At 39.0% G+C, this 23,027-nt stretch overlaps 1 protein-coding gene across 3 annotated transcripts; it reads left to right on the top strand.

Annotated features, from left to right (window-relative positions):
* Positions 1 to 15,472: 15,472 nt before the first annotated feature.
* LOC133717679 (sm-like protein LSM8) lies at positions 15,473 to 18,353 on the top strand. Of its 3 annotated transcripts, XM_062144392.1 has the most exons (7): positions 15,473 to 15,756; positions 16,486 to 16,829; positions 16,966 to 17,038; positions 17,298 to 17,338; positions 17,419 to 17,493; positions 17,758 to 17,810; positions 17,995 to 18,353. In XM_062144392.1, exons 3-7 carry the CDS (start codon positions 17,002 to 17,004, stop codon positions 18,083 to 18,085), a joined length of 297 nt encoding a protein of 98 aa, XP_062000376.1. In that variant the 5' UTR covers positions 15,473 to 15,756; positions 16,486 to 16,829; positions 16,966 to 17,001; the 3' UTR covers positions 18,086 to 18,353. The 3 variants fall into 3 exon arrangements, with proteins under 3 accessions (XP_062000376.1, XP_062000374.1, XP_062000375.1); XM_062144390.1 differs by lacking the exon at positions 16,486 to 16,829 and having other exon boundaries at positions 15,474 to 15,756; XM_062144391.1 differs by lacking the exon at positions 15,473 to 15,756 and having other exon boundaries at positions 16,486 to 16,880.
* The last annotated feature ends 4,674 nt before the right edge of the window (positions 18,354 to 23,027 follow it).

The following is a 23,027-nucleotide window of genomic DNA, read 5'->3' as shown; positions in this document are numbered from 1 at the left end:
CTTCTCTGATCCAAAGTTTGTTCGTCTCTTGCAGAAGAATTCATAACAGATCGAACCAACTCACTTCGGCTCTGCTTCTAGATTTGGTCAATTTCCTGGTTTTTAGGTACTAGATTTCCGACCTCGGAAACTTATATATCAGTTCATGCATTACAGACTTGTGAGTATTTGTTTTGCTTCTTCTATGAGATTATTGTTTGAATCCGACGAGTTGGCTCTGTCCCATGGATATGGTGGTGTTGGGAGTTCAAATTGACCGGAGATATGGTGGTATTGGGAATTAAAAGGACTGTAATTTGAGGGACCAAATTATAAATTAAAAGGACAGTAATTTGAGGGACCAAATTATAAATATGTAAATAATTTAATAAAATTCAGTAAATATATTTTGTACACAGTTTTTTTTGGTGACGGGACATAATTGTTGTAGGTGTGATCTAAGTGGGACCTACTAAATATTCACATGGAATAGATAATTCCGTGTGTAAGTAGTATTAGCAACGCTTGTAATACGTACGGATTATTAATATGTTGTTGTACCGTGTGTATTGACGCTTTCACACGGATTTCCATATGGAATACTGTGATTTCACATGGATTCTGATCCGTGTGTGATTGGTACTTTTTCTAGTAGTGTCTTCTATTTTTCCATTACTTTAATACAATTTTTTTTTTACAAATTACCCTAGCCACCCTCTCTTGTAGCTATGTTTTTTTCTTTTTCTTTTTTCTATTTAGCAAGTCAATCATGAATGAAACATTATTATACAATAAACCAATTTTTCTCGTGAATGTCATTGCTGATTAGAAAAAAAAAAAAAGGCTTGATGGTAGGACTGTCAATGGGTCGTGTCGGGTTTGGCTCATGTCGGGTCAATGTAAATGTCGTGTCACAAGAGACAAACTCAAACCCAACACATTTATTAATCGTGTCGAAAATTTAAACCCAAACTCAACCTATTTATTAAACAGGTTACCCGTTTTCAACCCGCTTAACCCATTTAATAAATAGGTCATGTTATGTTAGACAAAATGACCCATTTAACGGTTAACATTGCGACCCATTTAACTAAAAAATGCATAAATTGATTAAATTCACTAAAAATTCCATAAGGCGAAGAATATAAATAATTGTATATAATTCATAAATAATAAAATCCAATAATGATGAAGCAAAATATTTCAAATTGTCCAATCCTAGGATCAAATACTCCCAACGTCCAAAATTTCAAAAAGAAGTATAGTATAATCGGGTTATACGGGTTCACTTCGTGTTGACAGGTTGACCCGCGGCCGACCCGTTTATTAAATAGGTCATGACGGGTTGACCCGCTGTCGACCCGCTTTTTAATTGTGCAGGTTCAACCCGCTTTATTTCGTGCGGATTTCGAGTCGTGTTATCGGGTCGTGTCGGAATTGACAACCCTACTTGATGGGCAGGACGAAGTGCAATTTGTCAAAAGTTTTGCAATTAGTGTGGCAAAGTTTAGGGCTCAGATGAAAAATCACGATGTAACTGAGTTTGGGGATTTAGGTATGTCGTCATGACTGCTATACAAAACTGAAGAAAGATATAAGCATATCATCTAAACTAAAGGAGATCCAAAACCCCTCACATCTGATTAAGTAACGTTGATTCAAGATACCATTCCTAGTGACATAAAACATTTTGTAGAGTGATGATATGACTAAAGTCAAAATGAAATCAAAGCGTCAATAATTTCAAAATTATCGATAAACTCAAGTCAAAAGCATGATTAGCAAGCAAGCCATACCAAAATCAAACGAAGATGAACAAAACACACAAATTTAAAGCTCTTACTTCACCAAGTCGCTGAGAAATTGATCTTTTTAGAGGAGAGAGATGGATTGAAATACGCTATATAATTTCAATTAGAATTTTACCAGGAATGATATGGATTCAAAGGGGCTCAAATGATCATTAAACTCATATTTTTCTTCCATGTCTCCATTGCAAATCAGTTGTAATTTTTTTTTTTCAAAGATGAGTCTAAAGTTGCTTGTTCTGCCATAATTAAACTTTAAAGCATCATGTTAGAGAAATAGAATATAGGACTATGCTAGAGAAATTTTTTATGGAAAAGAAAAGAGAAAATCGCAAAGAGTTTTGAAGTTCTCTGTGTTTGTAGGAAAATAAGAGTTTAAAATTTAGGGATGATTGACTTGCCAAATAGAAAAAAGGAAAAAAGAAAATTGCAAGGGAGGGTAGTTAGGGTAATTTTTAAAAATAAATAAATTAAAGTAATAGATGTTTTAGGAAAAATGAATGCAGAGAGAATTGGGAGAATGAGTTGTGCTTTCATTGATAATATGAGTCTCTTTATATAGAAGATTACATCTCATAGAATTAGAGTCTTACAAGAATACATAATCGTACAATGATTTGGATATCTACGAAGATATCTCCGAGAATATTTGTAAGACTAACCCTATTACAACTCAGAAAAGTAACTAAAGTTTGGGCCAGACACATAATTTAGGTGTCCTTAAACACTCCCTCTTATGTCACCCAAACGCAGTGCTCCTCTCGTTGCCTCGTCAAAAATCTTGCCGAGTAACAAAAACTCAATGGGGCAAAAATAACCTCGGTTGAAAGAGAAAAAAGAGTACAACACATGTAGACATCTTTAACACCCTTCAAGTTTCAAGACCATACATGTCGACATCTTCCCCCTGATGTCTGCATCTCCCCCTGATGATAACTACAGTCATGGGAGTTCAGATAACTTCCGCAAACGATGCTACCAACATTTTTCTGAAAGTGGATTTAGGCAATGACTTAGTGAACAAGTCTGCCACACTGTCCTCATATCGAACCTAGTTCACTCTGATCTTGAGGAGAGTTTGTCGTTGCTGATTATGCTTGGTGTTGTCGCCTTTGATGTAGCCTTGCTTATTCATTTGTCCAAAGCAATCAACATTATCCTCATAAATGCTCGTAAGCTCATATGTGGTAGACTTCAAACCAAAATTTCTTCCAACATGCGTAATTATGGATCCAATCCATATACATTCACGAACCGCTTCGTGAAGAGCGATCATCTCTACATGGTTTGAAGATATAGCGACTAGGGTCTGTTTTGTAGACTTCCAAGATATTGCGGTCTCACCCATGGTGAACACATAACCAGTTTGGAAATCACCTTTGTGTGGGCTAGAGAGATACCCAGCATCAGTAAAACATTCTAAAACACTAATGTCATTTTGAGATGGGGATAGAGGACGCAGGCCAGTGTAGGCGACATTCCTGGTGTGTGACGAGTCTAAATCTATCATCTCTCTATAGGGATAGAACAAGCCCATATCAATTGTGCATCTCTAGCATTGAAAGATATGTTTTAAACTAATCCAATGGTGTCGCCTGGCGCAGAGCTATACCTAGCTAACAAGTTCACTGCAAATGAGATGTTTGGTCTTGTGCATTGAGCTAAGTACAATAATGCGCCTATTGTACTCAAGTGAGGCACTTATGCCTCTAGCACGTCTTCATCATCATCCTTCAGATAAAGAGGACTATTTTTAGGATCAAGACTACGGATGATCATGGGCGTGCTTGAAGGCTTGACCATGTCAAAACGCCTAAGCATCCATCAACACTATGCTCAAGTTCCAAGCCGAGACATAATAGTGTTCTCCCAAGATCCTTCATCGCAAACTCGAATTTCAAGTGTTTTCCCTTAACTCCTTAAGGGCTTCCAATGAAGATCATATCACCAACATGAACCGCGATAAAATCCAGAACTTGTCATAGAAACATGAGGGCATTAAAATATCCCTTCCCAACCAAGTTAGCATTTCAACCTTTTTGCAAACGCGCTCTGTGGTCTAGAGCCACTTGACTTGGGTAAATGAAGTTCACCATATTCTGTATCTAGATCCCCATAAAGATACGTAGTGACCAATTTGTAAGCTGCATGTTCAGTTATTCGGAAACTACCAAACTAACAAGGTAATGAAGTGTAATAACATCCATTACGAGAGGATATGTCTCCTCGTAGACGATTCCAGGGCATTTGTGAGAAGCTTTGCGCCATAAGGAGATATTGCAATCTCTTTTTCTCATCATGCTTTCTAACGAAGACCCATTAGTCAACAGGTTTCATATTAGGAGGTGTTGACATCACTGACTCGAAAGACCTTCCTCTTCGTTAGAGAATCCAACTTAACCTAGATTGCAACTTTCCATTTAGGCCAAATTTCTCTACGTGGGCATTCATTCATCAACGGAGCGTGGTTTGATAACTCAATAAACTCATGTACAGCGATAGGAGCGAATACATCATCAACCATAATGAAGTTTTTATCCTACGTCTCATGTACACTAGTGTAATTTTCATGGAGCCCTATATTCTCCAGAATAGGTTCTGACATTAAGGCGTCCCCCAATGATAACCTTAATCCAGAACATTCTCATGAGACAGATTTTGAGTGTTAGTGATCAAAGGATTGGGTTGAGCCAAAGTATTCTTCGAACCTACTGGCCTCACACGCATCTTAGCTGGGGCCATGGCCTATAACGCTAGAATGCCACTCTCTATGGCGTTGGTGCCATGCGTACCTCTATGTAGGGTGGTGTTACGTCCTTTCGTAGGGACATCCATTTTTGCAGGCATGTTTGCAGTAGATATATGTGATCTCGTCACTTTAGCAGGGATCGAGATGAGACATAGTGGGGACAGATCATTACAATTCCTGTCGTTCCTGTTGAACATCAGTGTTCTTTTCTCCCCCTAACGACGGGAAGAATGTCTTATCAACGTGTCAATATGCAAATCTAGCTATAAAAAGATCGCCTAGCAAGGATATTAAGTGGCGAACGATTGTTGGAGTTTCAAATCCAACGTAGTTGCCTATTCGTCAGGGAGGACCCATCATAGTGCGTTATGGTTGGGCAATTGGCACATAAATAGCATACTCAAATATGCATAACTACGAGATACTTGTACCCAGTCACTAGCTGTACGTAGAGATAGATTGAGTGGCAGTGGGTCGTAGATGAATTAGCATAGCTGCATGCGTTGTTACATCACCCAAGCGGATATAGGGAGATTGGTGCACATTACCAATGTCCGGGCTACCATCGTAGTATTTTCCGCTAGACCATTTGGATGTGTACATAGGGATAGGATGTCCAACATCATTCCCAATCACCGAAAGTCTTCGATATAAACTCTATAATATTGTCAAGTCGAATTGACTAAATAGGATGATCCGGGGAGTGAGCCCGTCACCATATAATCTGTGCTAGGAGTATAGCATAAGCAACATTACAGGTAGACAATGGCACAACATGTGACCAGCATGTTTGTGCGTCAACTAACAGCCTGAAACGTCCGCAAGTTGGTTGAATTGGTCCACAGAATTCCCTTCGGATTTTGTGTAAAAACAGAATGAGTATTTTCATATCCTTTGCATAGGACGGTCTCAGTCCTAATTTTCCTAAGGAACAGGCTTTGTAGAATGAGCGAGAAGTCTTATAAGCAACCAATGAGAATTTTGGTTGAGCCTGAGCATATGAAACGCTATTAAAAGCAAAGTTGGTGGCTACAACATCACCAATGGCGTCATCACCATGATAGATGCCATCCATGGCATTATGGATAGGGATGTTACTAGCCCTAGGCCGGTGGTGGACGACGGAGGAACCAGAGGCAACGACGGCGGTCACACTTAGTTCAGGAATCAACATTTGATTCTTGCTTCATTTCACTCGAAAGAATGGATGTCTGTGTGAAGTCTTTAGTAGACGGATCATCATATCATGACTAGGATGACCTATCATGTTGTGACAAAGCCAATATGTGTCTAAACCCAAGAGATCTTCTCTCATAATTTTATTGGATTTAATAGCTCGAATAGTGGCGACATAAAGTCCACTAAAGAGACACATAAGTTTCTCTAAGATGCGCTTTTATTCGCAATAATTAGAGATATTGCAAATGAACTCATTTCCGTTCTCTACATGCGTTTCCTCAAGGAATCCATTGGCTCAAATAGATCAATAGGTTTTGATTCTCCCTAGGAGCGTAGAGAGTTTCTGAGACCGTAATCAAGGTGCCATTTGGCAAGAGAAATTGGGCTATTCCATGTCCTTAAACTAAACCTGATGGCCCAGCCATCATAGTCACAAAGGAATGTGTAGGCAACATCTCTAAGAATGATTGCCTATGGCGGTCAATGGTGTGCGTAGTCGCACTATCCGCAAGACATTGAAGTTCTCTAAGCTCATAATTGAAATGGGGTCATAATGAAAAGGACTCAAAATTTTATTCATAAGTCAACAATATACATCATTGTTTCTTTGACCAAAAGAAAATTTAATCCACTTCTTTCGGCAACTCCAAAATTAATATGACCATGTGAATAAAGAGATGTCAGTGGAGCAAAGCTCGCTTAAATACCACTTATCTCAAAACCTTCCTAGACATCATATTTGCTTTGAATAAGCCTAGTTGAAGAAAAACTTAACCAATGGCATCCACTAATAGACCTGGAAATGGACCGGATTTTGATCCAGACCCGCTCTAGATCCGTGGCTATTGGACGAGTTTGGATCGAAAATTTTGATCCGTTGATACGTTAATGATCTGAATCCGTTAACCCGTTTATTTAACGGATCAAATAGGGATTTAGGTCGATCCGATCCGTTAATGATCCAGCCCGTTTTCGTAATAATAAAATATTATTTTTTATTAATATATTATTATTTTTTAAAAATATAAAATATTAAGAATTTCGAATACAAGTTTTTTCCAGAAATCTAAGGGATAGTCCATCACCCAAGATTCTAAGAAGTATTAAGAATTTTGATAATGTAACTCTACTTTTGGTGATACTTTTTATGTTGTTTTAATATTTTATTAAAATCTTATGAGGTATCATGATATAAATTTAATATTACTATTTAAAATTTTAAAATATTTGAAATTATAAACTGGTCGGATTAGCGGATCGGGTATCCGTTAATCCGGCGTATACAGATTTGGATCGAACTATTAATGATCTGCCGGGTTAACGGAGCGGGTTTGGATCGAATTTTTTTTTAAGTAAACGGATTTGGATTTAGATTGATCTGATCCAAATCCGGTCCATTTACAGGTCTACTAAAATACTGTGGCAATTGCCATATTAAATCTCTTGAAAAAATAAAGACTTAAACAAAATCGGCGATCTATTTATCCCAGCCAGATTTGAAGTCTTCAACCCTTAACTCCAGATCACCTTATTGATCTTCTTGTTCCACATAGTGAGCTTCTCTTGCTTCACAATATGCTTTGTAGGCGGTGGCAATATTCTCACAAGCTCTACAAATATGTGCCCAATGATCGGATGCTCCACATCGAGAACATACATCTCTGTGTTCAGACTCCTTTAATTGAGGCGCTTTGACAGCATCATTAGGATGACACTTAGTGTTGGTGGCACCACCAACATGGCCAGAGGTGTTGCCTCCCTTTCTCTTTCCACATTGACCTCTTCCGTTCCCTGTCCGCCCATTTTGGCGGTTACCTTCCCAAGTAGAGTGATTATATGGACCATAACGTCCAAAAGTATCCCTAAGATTAAGTTTTCGCTCTTGACGCCCTTCTTTTGAGGCGTGACTGTAATTGGACTCTGGAATAGTTTCTGTTCCCACAGGTGATTACACGCATTTATATACGTATAATTATATCTAAAACACTAGAATTAAGCTAATCCTCATGTCAATTATTATGTAATTAATCCACTTTTATTTATTTTGTAGAAAATTAGCGGAGTTGCTGAACCGAGAAAAATTGTGCAAAATTGAAGTAAATTGACATTTTCCGACAAAAGATTGAAAAGTCAATATTGGTCAATTAAAAGGTGGATGCGGAAGACAAAAATTTGGATGTGCTTGAAGATTGGAGGAAGAAACAATCTTAATTAATCATTAATTTTGCATGCCTAAGTCTTTTGCACGTGCAAGCAATTAAACATTGTTTGCTTAATTGGCTTGTGCCAATTACAGGGCTGCAATTTTCAAAAAAAAAAAAAATTACAGGGCTGCACGTGTTCAACCATCCAAACCTGATCATTTTTTTTCCACCACGCAAAAACGGAGGCCTGGGATCTTCTCTTCCTTCTTTGAGCAATCACAGCCACACATTATCAATTATACTCTCCTCTCTCTTTGAGATATAGAGACCCAGACCCTATTCCTCTATTCTCTTAGACCGGAGACAAAAAAGAACGGCCGCACACCCCAGACTTCATATTTCCTTCCTCTCTTCAACAGCACCGCAACTCACCCATTCTCCCATTTTCCCTCACTCTTCCACATTAAAGTATTGGGCTCTTCTCAAATTTCATCAAGGAAGATCATCAAGACCTTAATTTCATCTTGGGTAGTTAGGAGGATTCAAGCTAGCTTAGTTTTCTTTGCTTTCTAGCATTGTTGAAATTAAGCAAAGCTTATCCTCTCTCTTCTCATCTATTTTAATTGTACATGGTTTTGATGTTAAATCTTGTTTTAATTATGAGTGAATAGTTTAATTTTAGGAGTTAGGGTTGTGAAGCCCTAACTTATCTTGTATAAATATTGATGCTTTAATTTTAATAAATGCAATTTCCATTGTGTATGCTTTAAATCCGAATTTATTGGTCCTTAGAAGCATGTTTCTAGGCTTTGTCACCTTTTGAAATTATGTTGTGGGCAATTGTGATGAGTAGCTTGATAAATTGACAACTTATTGGTCTTGTTGCATCTAGGATTTAAGTGTGGTGACCATTAGCTAGCTTAATTGTAGCTAAGCTTGCTTGGGTCTCTATTATCTTGCTCTCTAAGCCTCTAATTTTAGATATTGCCGCCTTAACCGATCTAATGCCTAAGTTAGAGAGTTGATTGTGGCCATAACCGGCATAATCGATACACCGAAAGGATAATTGGTTTAGTAGCCTTGACCGGTACTAAATACGAGACTTAACACATCTAGGAAATGCATGCATTTATGAAATTGGCGTCGATATTTGCAAGAGAGTTAGTGTGAATCACCCGACACTCCCATGTTTCCATTAATTTGAAAATCCAAATTTAATTTCTTGCTTGATAATTAGTTGTTTGCTTTTACTTTAGTTTGCATTTAATTTAGTTAATTCCCAATTAAAAACTCCCAAACAAAATTCTACCTTCCATTGTGCATAACTCATTTGGGCTACAAGTTAGTGGCTTTGATTAGGCTTAGTGTGAGCTAAGCCGAGCATTGTCGAGGCTTGGTGCCTTGTGAATATTTTATTTTACTTTATTTTATTTTTTATTTTTTATTTTTACTTTTTCATTGTATGCTTTTGAGTCACTCTAGCGCCAATTACCTCGGTTAGGTCCAACACCTAATCCCCGAGGTACGATAATCAAGGTTTTAATATTTCCCTTACTTGACAACGATTCGTACGCTTGCGAGAGCATATGCATCAAGTCAACAGGTCTCAAATTATAGTTCTTCACAAGGATGTTGTCATGCTTTTCAATGACATTCATGGCTCTAATCAGCTCATGAAACCTTGTGATCCGTCCTACAGTAGCATTGATTCGATAGTTCTTAGCAACCATCAAAGCAGAGATGGGGAATGTGGAGAGAGTCTTCTCAATCAACATCGCATCTGTGATATCTTTTCCACATAATTCCATCAAGGATTTGATGCGAAGTGCTTCCGAGTTGTATTCAAGAACTATCTTGAAATTACAGAAGCGGAGATTATGTCATCTCACTTCTAGGTCAGGAAGCAGCGAGTCACGGACGTTGCCAAAGCGTTCTTTGAGTAAGACCCAAAGCCTTTTGGGGTCATTTTCATTCATATACTCATACTAGAGCGAATCATCCATATGACAAGTCATTAGGATGATGGCTTTCACCTTATTTGCCTCCAAGCTGCTCTATTTGCTTCCAAAGCTTGAGCTTGCTTAACAGTTAGCCCATCCTGGCTAGCCTCAAGAATCGTATCTAGGATTCTTTGGGCCTTGAATGCTGGCGGACATCACGAACCCACTTGTGATATCTAGAGCCAGTTGTTCCCAATGGAGCAAAGTCCAGTTTATTCAAGTTACCAATCTTGAAAAGGAACAAGAAAAATGGTTAGTTTCGGAGCAAAAAGGCTACCATGAAAACAATAAAAATTTCTGAGCGTAGTCACTCCCAAGAAATTGAGAATTTCTGAGCTTAGTCACTTCCAAGAAATTCGATTCCAAGAGGTATTGGATTAGATCGAAACAATGATGTGTTTGTGGTTGATCTACTTTAAGTTTGGAGGTCTCAACAAGCTCCAAGCTTGGAGATAGCACGAATCCCCATAGTTCAGCTTAGGTCTCCCCCTATGAAGAAGAAAGGGGGCAGAAGAAAGGATGTTGCAATTCCCCGAGAAAAAGAAAAGAAATTGAAAGTACGAAAAGCGGGAACGTTTAATAAAAAATATCTTGAAAAATGACAAATGGGGGTCACCGGAACTTTTGGCCGGAAATTGGCAGAAAAAGGTGATTCTGGCCAGTGGTTGGCTGGTGGTGGCGCATGGCTGGCCGGTGGTGGCCGGTATTGGCCGAAACTACCCTAAAATGGCTTCTATTCTGTTTTCTGCTTGCGGTTCAGTCACTTAGGCGGTCGGTTTGGTGACTTTTAGACCAATTCTTGAGGTTCTGCTTTCTGTTCCTGAATCCTGGGATGGAGGCGCTGTTGTTGACAAAATTTGGAGGCAATTGGAGGTCAGGAAGGCGGTGAACTGGTGGAGAATCTACTTCTGCTTTCTGGAACCAGTTCGGTACTTTTCTGGCTGGTTCTTGGGATTCCGCCACTGGTTCTGGAATGCTGGGGTCAAGGTCTTTAAGGTATGTTGCGGAAGTAGAAAGGGTTTCAAGTTTTTGTATTCGGATTTAGGTTTTGGCTATTTGATTCAGGGTTTGCCTATTTATTTCAGGGTTAGGGCTTCGTGCTGATAACGTGTCTTAGGAAAAAAGAATGCAGAGAGAATAGCAGAGAGAATTGGGAGAATGAGTTGTGATTTCACTGATAATATGAGCCTATTTATATAGAGGATTACAAGCATAGAGCACTGCTTTTCATCCACAGACAGATGGGCAGACTGAGAGAGTGAATCAAGTGATGGAAGATATGTTGAGAGCTTGTGTTTTGGACTTCAAAGGAAGTTGGCGGGACCATCTACCGCTGGTAGAGTTTGCCTACAATAACAGTTACCATTCCAGCATTGGCATGGCTCCATACGAGGTTCTTTATGGTAGGCCATGTAGAACTCCTATCTGTTGGGCAAAAGTTGGAGATAAAGAGTTCTTGGGTCCTGAGATTGTTCAGGAGACTACCGAGAAGATCACTACTATCCGAGATAGGATCCGAACAGCACAGAGTAGACAGAAGAGCTATGCTGATTTGAAGAGGATACAGGTTGAGTTTGAAGTAGGTGATCATGTATTCTTGAAAGTCGCGAGAAATCAGATTACCGGATTCTATTTTCATAATCCTATGCTCATCTTTCATGGACCTGAGTATTAGAAAATTGTTTATCATATCTGATCGTGCATCATCAATATCCATGAACTCATCTTCAGCTTCGCAATAGAGAATATGCTATGTGAGTTCCAAAAATTTAATCGTGGAACTGAGTTCAAGAGTTCTTAAAATTCATCAAGTTGCAACAATGCTAAATTGGTAATATTAACTCCTCCATCGGGAAAAAAGAAGAATTATTTTCCCTTCTATTCCAACACAAACAAAAACAAAAGCAAGTTTAGTGTGTGTTTTGGTCTTCGATCATGGTTTGGTATCTTCATATGTCTCCATTAATGGAATTCCCCTTCAAATCAACATTTTTAAAAGCCCTAAACCTTTGTACAGTGTACACCTTCGATTTGTGATTATTAAAAGGGAAAATGTCCATGTACACAAATTTGAGATACATTAGCCTCACTTACAAACCAATTATAAGCTTACCCCATTACCCATAAGATTACTCATTTTTTCCCCTAATACCTTTTTATTTTTTTGTTTATTTATGGGATTAATTTGCCTTTTTTTTTTTTTTGAATAAAGAGCTGGTGCGGCTGCCCTCAAGCCTTGATTAATGAAACTGTTGAATACAAGGGGGGGACCTTGAGCCTAAACCCCTGATTACAATAAGCATCTAGAGAACATTCTGAAATATTATCACGAGTCTCTACAAAATAACTGTATTCAACTAGGCACCAACTAGCAAAGAACGTTCTACTGACGACTCTATTTGTTTTGACATAGCGGTGACATAACGGAAAGAATCGATATGTAACCCGATTACAACGTAGCATAATTACCAGCTCTAGCACAACTTTCGTACTATGTTGCCGCTGGAGAATAGATCCAACGACAATTAGCTTCACTTTGCCACTAGGCGGTAGCGACCATTTAACGAAACAATGAACTCGCCGCCGACATAGGGCAGACAAGGCACTTTGAGTGCACATACAAGCACACAGCCTGACTAGCCCTACATGACACATATAGGGACTTATTGCTCGCAAAATGCGCAAAACAACTATACAACTTAAAACAGTAAAAACATAAAAAGAACAAATAATAACTTCGACCGGGTCCACAAAGTGAGCCCAAGCCACATCTCCAGCCCAAAACGGGCCCACTAGCTACATCCAAGCCCAAAGGACCAAACCAGCAAAATATCCACCCTGCCCGGCCCAAAGCAGTAGCTTAATCGCCCCGCCACCAAAACCGCCAACCCACCACCGACGTCAGGCCACCGTCACACCTCCGTCGCCGTCAAACATCCGAGGACAATAACATCGAGCGTCGCAGTCCGCCCAACGCAAAACGACATCTGAAAAATTTGCAGAAGAAACCTGATCGAAAGCCCGAACCAGCCATCAATCCTAGCCGACCAACGACCACCAGCAGACGCCGTTCCGACCCAGCAAACTCCCTTTCCCTCTCCTATTCCCGCCCATTTCCCCAACGCAGCAACTCCCTTCAACCTATAAAGGAGAAACCGTACACCTTTCGATCCAATCCTTCGAAACTAAGCCACAGCCTTGAAACAAAACACCAGTTCGGCCTCACCCACTAGCCACCGACTAGGCCAGAGGCCGTCGCCAGGGCCGAGGCGCAGCTGGACAGGCACTATCCCACATAACGGCCTTCTCTTCCTTTGTCACTTAGAGAGAGAAAAGTTATCGAAGACTTTGCCGAAATCCAGTCGCTGGATTTCTCTGAAAACCCCACCGGAGGTCCTCAAAGATGTTATCGAAGATCTCGTAGGTCACCGGAGACTTTTATTGCCTCCAATAAAACCCAATAAACTTTTATTGCCATCCAATAAAAGATTTGGATTGATGTAATCTTCTCATGATTTTCTTCTTCAATCAAAATTTTATTTGTCTAATTTAAGGGGGATTAGTTTTATGTCTAAGTTTAGAGAGATTAGTCATTCCCCCCCCCCCCCCCCCCCCCAATAAAAGGTTTTGAATTGATGTAATCTCTTCATCTTCTTGCTCAATCAAAGTTTTATTTGTCTAATTTTAGGGAAATTACTCTCAATTCCCCAATAAATATGAGGTTTCCGACGAAGTCTCTATGATTAAGAAATCATTTGGAGGCCAGACTTGTCTTTTTACTTTTAAATGGGATAAGTAGGCACACAAATCTTTTAGTGGAGTAAGTGAGTTCCTGTTGGGCCAAATTTGGACATTTGGTCAAGAGCCCTAAATTTTAACATATTGTTTCCGGTGGTATATGAGTTACAACTATTTAATATTTCCATAATATAATATTTTTTATAATATAAAGATAATATTTAATTTATAAAAATAAACTTATAACATTAAATTTTAATGAATAGTTCTGTGGTAAATCAGTTGCAACTTATATTTATAGTGGTCAATTCACATACTCATCTTCTCTATTCACACACCCCCTCTATTTTTCTATTACTTTAATTCAATTTATTTTTACAAATTACCCTAATTACCCTTCCTTGCAGTTTTAATTTTTTTTCTTTTTTTTTTTCTCTTTTTTTCTATTTGGCAAATCAATCATGAATCAATTATCATCTAAATTGCAAAGTTTGTCCTCATACGAGTAGGAGGGGTAAGACTCATGCTTTACTCCTTTGTTGTTTGGGGTTCCAATATTGCACCTAGCTTATTAAGGTTTCTTATCTCTTATAGATTGGCAATGAACCATTTTCAGACGCAGTCTGGAAATTTGGAAAAAAAAAAAATTGGAGTATAGTTCAAAATTAATTGAACAAGACTTATCTGAAGGGCTAGTAGACACACGCATAATCAATGGTATGAAACTCTTAGCATAATATATTTTAGATAACTGTATTGAAAGAACACTCACTGATAAATAAAAGTTAAACATTAGGCTGAAAAATACACTAGACTTTGGAACATTATTTTTAGTATGTAACAAGTAGATCCTATGCAATACTATCTCAAATGTTGCAAAATAGCATATAAAAAAAAATACAATAGCACTTCAGTCAAAAGATTGTTGTTACATAATGGCACTACGAATCTGCAACAAAACATAAACAGAAAGACAAAACACTCAATTTCCTTGATAACTTCCTCATCACTCAGAACTCAACTCGATCATGCTAAATCTAAAGAGAAATTAAGAAATTTGATACCAATTTGTCACACCCCAAACCCGGGGTATGACTTAAGGGGTTCTCAAGCAAGAGAAATTTAGAATAAGACCAAATTTAACACAATTTAAAGTGGAACCTTAAGGCAGGAACATATCACTTTGGAGATTTACTAAAAATTCATTTGTGCAGTAATGAACTTGAAATTTTTCAGAATCAAAGTAAACACATTAAGGTAGAGCATGCTCTACATTTCATGCAGTTTGGAGTTTGGGAAGTAAGGCAAAACTTGAACACATAAGGGTTTACAATTTGGCGATGACTGACTTGCGAAATAAGGGTTTTGAAGTCCTCGTCTGGGGGAAATAAGGGTTTAGAATTTAGCGATAATTAACTTGCAAAATAGAAAAAAAAAATCAGAATTGCAATGGAGGGTAGTTAGGGTAATTTGTAAAAATAAATTGAATTAAAGTAATAGAAAAATATAGTGGGTGTGTGAATAGCACCACCATATATTTATGATATTGGCTAGGGCTGGGATTTGGAACCGTAAAATCGAAGGAACCGCACCGAAAGTCTCGGTTCGGTTCGGTTCTACGACATATGTAAACACATTTTTTTCGGTTCGGTTCCTGGAGACATATTCTCAGTTCGGTTCCGGTCCTTGTTTTTAAAACAACCTTGGAACCGAAATACAGATGTTAGTGTATAAGTGGACATTAGTGGTGAGCTTATTTATGTAAAATAGACCCATTCTCATGTGATGTTAGCGTTCCAAATGCGATCAGAGCCTTCCATCTTATCTCATAATCTCCTATCCATTCGATCAAAACCCTAAAATGTTATCTCTTCCGCTCTTCGACTCTTCCCTCAAAGGCTCAAACTGACAAACTCTCACTCTCTCAGTCTCCATCCTAGAAACAAAAACGGAGAAGGATCGGCCGCACCAAACAATCACGGCACGTCTCCAGCGAGACGTTAAAGGTCTCCCTCGTCCTCGTCCTGTCACCAAACAATCAGTGCGCGTAGTCCTCGTCTCGATTGCAAATCCTACAAATCAAGTAATAGAATATCAAAACCCAGACGAGCGAGACGACCTCCCTCAAAGTCTCACTCTCTCAGTCTCCTTCGATTTGTGTAAGCTTTCATTTTTCTCATTCTACTCTCATCGCTCTGCAATTTCCTCTTCGATTTGTGAAATCTGACTACTTTTTCCTCTTCGTTTGAATCCTGTCCCGCAACCCGTCTCCGCCAGTCCTCTTCGTTTTCAGGCTGGTGGCATTGCTGGTGTTTGTAGTTAGCTATGCATAAAATCCTGTTTTCCTGGAAACATTTACAGGCGGCATGATTGAGGCCATTCCATTAAATCCAAATTGGTTAAGTTGCCAAGTTGACAGGAACAGAAAAGAAGACTGCTAGTTCAGTTGCTATAGCCTAACAGAGGACGCTTAAAAAAAATATGTACATAGTTAAATTGAACTTAGCAGGCAATAGGCTATCGACCTATCCCACCCCCTCAGGCCCATCCTTAGTCAGCCTTCATTCTCCAGTTGACCTCATTGAAATGTTGTCGAACTCCCTAGCAGCCCAAATTGTGAATGAACCCTTGAGTTTTATGTTTTTTGGACTCCTTTTCATTGATCAATAAAGGAAGCTCAGTAGTCACCTTCACAGGACCATTTTCCAATTTCAGCTGTTCCCAACTCAAGAAACATTGAGGTTCATTTTTGTCAAACTGTAATTTGTCTTTCCAGAATATGTTTCCTAATTTTTGTTCTCAAGTTATTCCAGCTCCTCATACTTGGACTCTGGATTTTCTGATTAACATGGATATTTGGGTAGTTCATTCTTGATCCTTTTGTGTAGGGAATTGCTACCAATGTTCTGGAGTTTTTTGGGTCTTGCAGTTCACTGATAAGAGTAGTGAGTTTGGGAACTGTGGGGTTACATCAGGGTTGGAGGTGTTAGGCTTCATGTGTTTGGTCAAACATATGTTATATCGTATGGAAATGCTTTTTATGTTTCCAGCACATATGGCTTAAATTACAATCGCCTTCAAAATGCTTGTCATATCGAGGCATCTAGCACTGTCTGTTTTATTTGGTCAAGATTCACTCTTTTACTGGATCTGACTTAAAGACTTCGAATATCTCCAGTCCTCACGCACCCCAGCCCTTAAGTTCTAAACGGGGGATGATCAATTCTTTGTGGTATTATGTGTCTCCCCTAAACATTCTGAACAGAGGAATATTAATTCTTTGGTATTATCATATATATCTTTTATGTTTTCTCGTTGAGTATACAATTTTGATTCTGACATTCTTTCTCTCTGTCTCTTTCTTGCAGAAACTTTTGCTTATCAAGAAGCCTCAGAATTGAAATATGTCCGGTGGCCCTGGTCTTGAGTCACTTGTTGATCGTATGGAAATTCTTGACTATCTATTTTCATTGCAATTAACTCATTTTTATTCTTATGCATGAATATAACTTTTGTGTCCAACGGTCACAAGTTCAAGCCTTCAAGGCGAGGATAAGCATTTTGCATTTTTTTGTGACAAATAGATAATCCAACCAATAGACGAAATAATCTAACCCAGTCTATTTGGAAAAGTATTACTTGTTAAGCATTTCAAATTTCAGACTTCTCTCTCTAACTGTTAAAACATTTCTATTTGCAGAAACAATTTCAGTTATCACAAATGATGGACGCAATATTGTGGTATACTTCACAGCAATGCACCTTTACATCTTTTTAATCTAATTAGTTGTAACTGTTAACAAATTTGATTTTTAATTCAGGGTGTCTTGAAAGGCTTTGACCAGGCTACTAATATCATTCTTGATGAGTCTCATGAACGTGTCTTCTCTACAAAGGTTTGCATCTTTACTGTTACTAGCTTTCAAGTTCCTACTGTATCCTTATTATTCTTTTTATTTTAAAATGACTTGAATGGACTGAGATAAAGGAATTTTGGAGTCATACTTCTGGCAGTTGAAATTATCCTCCGTTTTCCAGATTAATGCTGTCTGATACTTGTAGATTTGGTTACTTCTGCAATAATGCCAGTTAAACGTACCTATCTGGTTTTATTGTCCCACCGTCTATCACTGGGGTAACTTGTTCATTCTGACTGGCAGGAGGGTGTTCAGCAACTCGTGTTGGGATTGTATATAATCAGGGGCGACAACATGTAAGTGTGAACAAATTAATTTATGTAAATTAGTTTCATGTGAGTTGTTGAGTGGTTTCTTTTCCTTTCTTTTGGTAAACAAGTATTTTCTGTCGGTTGGTTTCTTGTAAACAAGTTGGTTCATATTTTGGCTTTTACAGATTTCGTTGTATTTGATATGATCTGTATCTTTCTATTAATGCAGAAGCATCGTTGGGGAACTAGATGCGGATCTTGATTCAAGCCTTGACTGGTCGAAGATGAGAGCGTATCCTCTGAAGCCTGTCATCCATTGACTGATCATGAAAGCCATAGAGATGTTGTAGGCTCGATGAGTAGATTATGGCGAACCGAACAAATGTGTTACTTATAGGTGTATAATGATGGACATTCGGGTTTGTAATACTGATTTGGTTTCTAAACTGTTGGATTGCCATTCTACTTATGCGCTAGACAATGAATCGGTCATAATGTTCCTATTCGTATTCTTTTCTCGAGTGCTGATGTAACAGAGCAGAATTTACCAGCAAGAATATGACAGTGATGGGGGTAATTTTGAATTCATCCTAAAGCGCCAAAATGTTTGGTTTTTTATTTTCCTTGTGCGATACAGGCCAATATGTTTGGGTTAGTCTTGCTATAAAATAGTATGGCAATATTTAGTTGCAATATGTTTGGGTTAGTCTTGCTATAAAATAGTATAGCAATATTTAGTTGCACTTTTGATGGTGAAGCTCTTTTAACCCCTAATTCATTTGATTTTCTAAACCAAAACTTCATTTCTTTCGTAAGCGTCTCTACTTTACCTTTCACTTCGAAAATTTCAAAAAAAAAAAACAAAATTGATCTTCAATGAAGGTTGGACTGTGCATACTATGCACTCAAGGCTGGGACCTTTAGTACTGACTTGTGCGTGTTTAATTCTTGTTTTTCAAGTCTGCAATCTTATTTCAATTTTTGGGATAGGGCAACTTCTAAACAACAATCGTCTTGGGCACAATACTTGTTTTTCAAGTCTGTAATCTTATTTCAATTTTTGGGATACGGCAACTTCTAAACAACGATCGTTTTGGGCACAATACTTCAATACTTGCTCCAAGTATAACTTAGCAAATTTTTTTAGTAGTGTGCTAGTAGTATAACAAAATTATAATAGAACATCTCCAATGAGATGTCAAAAATTTTGTGTCAAATTTGAATTTGAAGGCTAATGTTGCAAATGACATTTTGCTAAACTTGCCAACAAATGGGTCATTTAAGATCGTAGAAAAGGGCAAGGTGTATGTGTTTATTTGAAGCACTCAATCAAGCACATCTTCCTTCTGCTGCTAAAGTTTGAGATCCTTCATCATCAAGTTTCTAGTTACATACCCACATTGAGATTCTTTATTTCAGGCATCTTCTCTAATTTTCTAGGTGACCTTGGTCGAAGATATATCTCAGTTGGTGGTTACTATCTCCCTTCACTCTACAATTTGGTTTGCTGTTACTCTCATTGTCTACAGAAACTATATTTATGAATATCTTCATTCCAATTTGGTAATCAAGTTTCTACTCAAATTGGAATGTGCTTGATTCTTTATTGTTCTCACAAATTTCCATGATAATCAGGGTCTGAAGAAGTAATTGATATTCCCTACAAGATTACATCTTTTTATTCTGCTTACTCCAGTTTTCGACAAATTTTGGTAGTATAAGGTGAGTAGAAAGGGATTTGACAGATTTGGAATTTGGCAGATCGGCTTGGTATGCAAGATCCACGAAAGATTTGGGAGATCTGCTGAAGTTGGTGTCATCTGCCATTTCTTTTCATTGAGCCTCCAACTTGTCATTTGGCGGATGGGTTGGAGTTTCTCTTACATACTAATTCTCAACTGTGTCAAGTCTACTCTATCAAAGCTAATTGAGGGACTTGCTGAGTTAAATCAGCAAAAACATGAAGAGATTAAACTATTGACTCGAAGTCTTAAACCCAGTACCTATTCCCCGCCTAGGCTCGAAACTAGATCCACATTCATCAACGACCAAAGTTGACCACTCCTCGCAAGACTATTGAGTGATGACAATTAGAGAGAAAGAAACCAAGGCACGTAAGATCGCACAATTCACAACAGTGAGTGCCCAATTACCCATGAACACCATGCATGGGATCATGTAGGCATACCCCACGAGGGTTGGATACTTGGATTATGCCTAAAAGACAATCGACATGGGCAATATATTGTTGAATCTTATGTAGCAATCTATTGTCGAGCGCCCCCTGAAAGGGTAAGTGGTAATATCAGTCAATCGAACAGGCGACCAAACCGAGCTTTTTTGAAAGCCTGACTTGTCTGGATTAATTTCAGGAGTCTTAAATCGTAAGGACAAGATTGTAAGAATGTTACAATCCCAAGACATTTACTTTGCGAATCATTACGTCTTGAACCATAAAATGATCTATTAAGACTAAAGGCGGATTCATGTCGTATTATGTAATACATCTCCGGTTAAGACTTAAAAGTAATAAATTTCAAAAATATTTGACTAAAATATTATATAAAAATCTCTAACGTCACTCAAATATCCACAACCTCATTCCCAATTTCTCAGCCACCCTCCTCCCTTATCTGAGACTTCATCCCAGTCTTTAGGACCGGTTTTGTTGCAGTTTGTTGCTGTGTTTTCTCTTACACACTAGTCCTTGTGTTTACTTTTTTGTATCTTTGCTCTTTTTTGAGCTTTCAATTGAAGTATTTTTCAGATTAAAAAAAAAAAAAAGGCTGCCGTGCATCTAGTCATAAGGGCAATAAAATCTAGGGCTGGGCTCGGGTCGGGCCGGGCCCAAAAATCAGTAAGACCGAGACCGAACCCGAATCAATCGGTTCGGGTCGGTTCGGGCTTTTTCAAAACTGAAAACCGACAGAAACCGATCCCCAACGGGCCGGTTCGGTCTTTCGGGCTTTTCGGGCCCAAAATTGAGTTTCCCATCTCTCAGTCCAGTAATATGCAAAATATCACAAAATTCAGTAAGAGGCGAGGTTTGAACCCCCAACCTCTTACACGACAGCCTTACTCCCAACCACCAGAGCACAAGACTCTCTTGATACTTTATCTGCAAAATTTATATTTATTTCATCATGGGAAACTTTTCTTGGTGGTGGAGACAAAGAAAGTGGAGACAATTTTTCTTGGTGGGAGACAACTTTTGTCCTTTCTTTTCTTTTCCTCCCTTGCACCCGGTCCTTTCTCTTCTTCTCCTTGGTAGCTGTAGCAGCTTTTCTTTTCTTTAATTCTTGGGAAGTGAGGCAGCAACAACGTGGAGACATGGCTTTGTACAGATATGAATATCCTTCACTCTCACTTGTCTCAAATCGCCACAAAATCACTACAAAACCGAGAGTCAGCAATATTAAAATAGAAAGCATGCATAGTATAACTATAATTAATACAACCTCCCAAAAATGGGTGATCCTTTTGTCTGCCTCCTCAAAACTCGCTGCTTCACCTTCTCTTCCTCCTTCCTTCCCTCCAGACCTTTTCTGCACAACAAGCTCAGAGCTCGGACTCCGCTTGGATTTCCAAAGCCAAGGCCAACGACGACGACGCTTCCGCATTCATCATCATCGTCGTCGTCATCATCACAATTCGAACTCATTTCTACTACCGGTAAGTGTAATTTTCTCGAGAAACAAATGGATTATGAATTGAGAGGTAGAAATTTATGTTCGTTTTGATTTGCGTTGTGACAGAGTGCTCGGACGGTAGCATCCTCTTCCGATTTGGCAACGAGAGCGAGAAATCGGGTCGGGTCGGGCTTTCGGTCTCCGAATATTTGAAGCCCGAGACCGAACCGAAAATATACATTCGGGTCGGGCTTTGCACCGAACCGAGATTTTCCATACTAAAACCGAACCGAATCGGGCTTTTTTGCTCGGTCCGGGTCGGGTCTTCGGTCTTTCGGGTCCGGACGCCCACCCCTAATAAAATCCCATGTCAACATTTGCCAAAAAAAAAAGAAAAAAAAGAAGAAGATTGCAGCAGAAGGCAATGGGGAACCTTTTCTCCCCATCCAACGTGGTAAGATAATGTTAAGACAAAAAAAAAAAAGGGGTTTTGTCTATTTACCCCATTTCTAGGGATTTTTTTCCCACTTACCCCATTAAGTTTTTTTAATTCTCTCTTACCCAATACACTCTAAGGGAGTCTTCTCTAATACCCCATTAAGATTTTTTTTTTGTTTTTAATTTTTTTTTAATACCATTTTACCCCTCACCCCTTTGTTACTTAGAGAGAGAAATAGAGAAAATGGAAGAGAGAGAAACCATAGGAGACTTCGCCGGAGCCTGTCACCGGCCGCTGGTCGCCGGAATCCGGTCACCGATCGCCGGAATCCGGTCACCGGTCGCAGGAATCCGGTCAACTTTTACCGGAATCCGGCCAACTTTCGCCGGAATCCGGTCATCGGTCGCCGGATTCCGGTCACCGGCTGCCGCCCACCGGAATTTGCTGAAAATCTCACCGGAAAGTTTTTTTGCCCCCAATAGACATCTATTGCCCCCTAATAGAGGGGCAATAGACGTCTATTGCCCCCCAATAGTCTATTGGCCCCCAATAGACGACTATCAGCCATGTATTGCCCCCCAATAGACGACTATCAGCCATGTATTGCCCCCCAATAGACGACTATTGCCCCCCAATAGAACTTTCGTTTGTCGGAATGAAAATTAATCTTCCTAAAATTAGACAAATAAAACTTTAATTAACGAAAAAAAAAAAAAAGATTACATCAATTTAAAACATCTATTGCCCCGCAATAGATGTCTATTGCCCCCCAATAGTCGTCTATTGGCCCTCAATAACATGTGTGTTGAAACAAATACACGTCTCTTTTCAGTGAAACATGCGAGTAAAAGTGACCAAGTTATAACAAGTGATGGTCGGCAGCCCAAATCAAGTAGGACCCAAATCGAACAGCAAAGCCGAGCTGACCTCTATTGTTGTTTCTATTTTCCCGTTGACCAGCAGATCTTGTTTATTTCTATTTTCTACTTGTCTTTATTAAAAAAACCCAATCTCACACACACACACACGCGAAACACACGCACTGAACATCTTCTCGTCAAGTTTCTATATACAAAAAAAAGAAACACACGCGCTGAAAGAACGAGGAGAACCGCCGCCGCCGAGACGAAAATGGTAAGAGCATGCAATTCAGTCCGGCGAGCAAGCCGGAGAGGAGGAGTGTCCTTACCGTCC

This window comes from Rosa rugosa, chromosome 6 (genome assembly GCF_958449725.1).
Source record: "Rosa rugosa chromosome 6, drRosRugo1.1, whole genome shotgun sequence".
Classification (NCBI taxonomy): domain Eukaryota; kingdom Viridiplantae; phylum Streptophyta; class Magnoliopsida; order Rosales; family Rosaceae; genus Rosa; species Rosa rugosa.
This window is presented reverse-complemented; position numbering and strand designations above follow the sequence as displayed.

Coding starts and splice junctions, on each gene's coding strand:
- LOC133717679 (XM_062144392.1), top strand. CDS start 17,002: ATGTCCGGTGGCCCTGGTCTTGAGTCACTTGTTGATC. Junction 17,339..17,418: donor ATGATGGACGCAATATTGTG/GTATACTTCACA, acceptor TTTTTAATTCAG/GGTGTCTTGAAAGGCTTTGA. Junction 17,494..17,757: donor AACGTGTCTTCTCTACAAAG/GTTTGCATCTTT, acceptor TCTGACTGGCAG/GAGGGTGTTCAGCAACTCGT.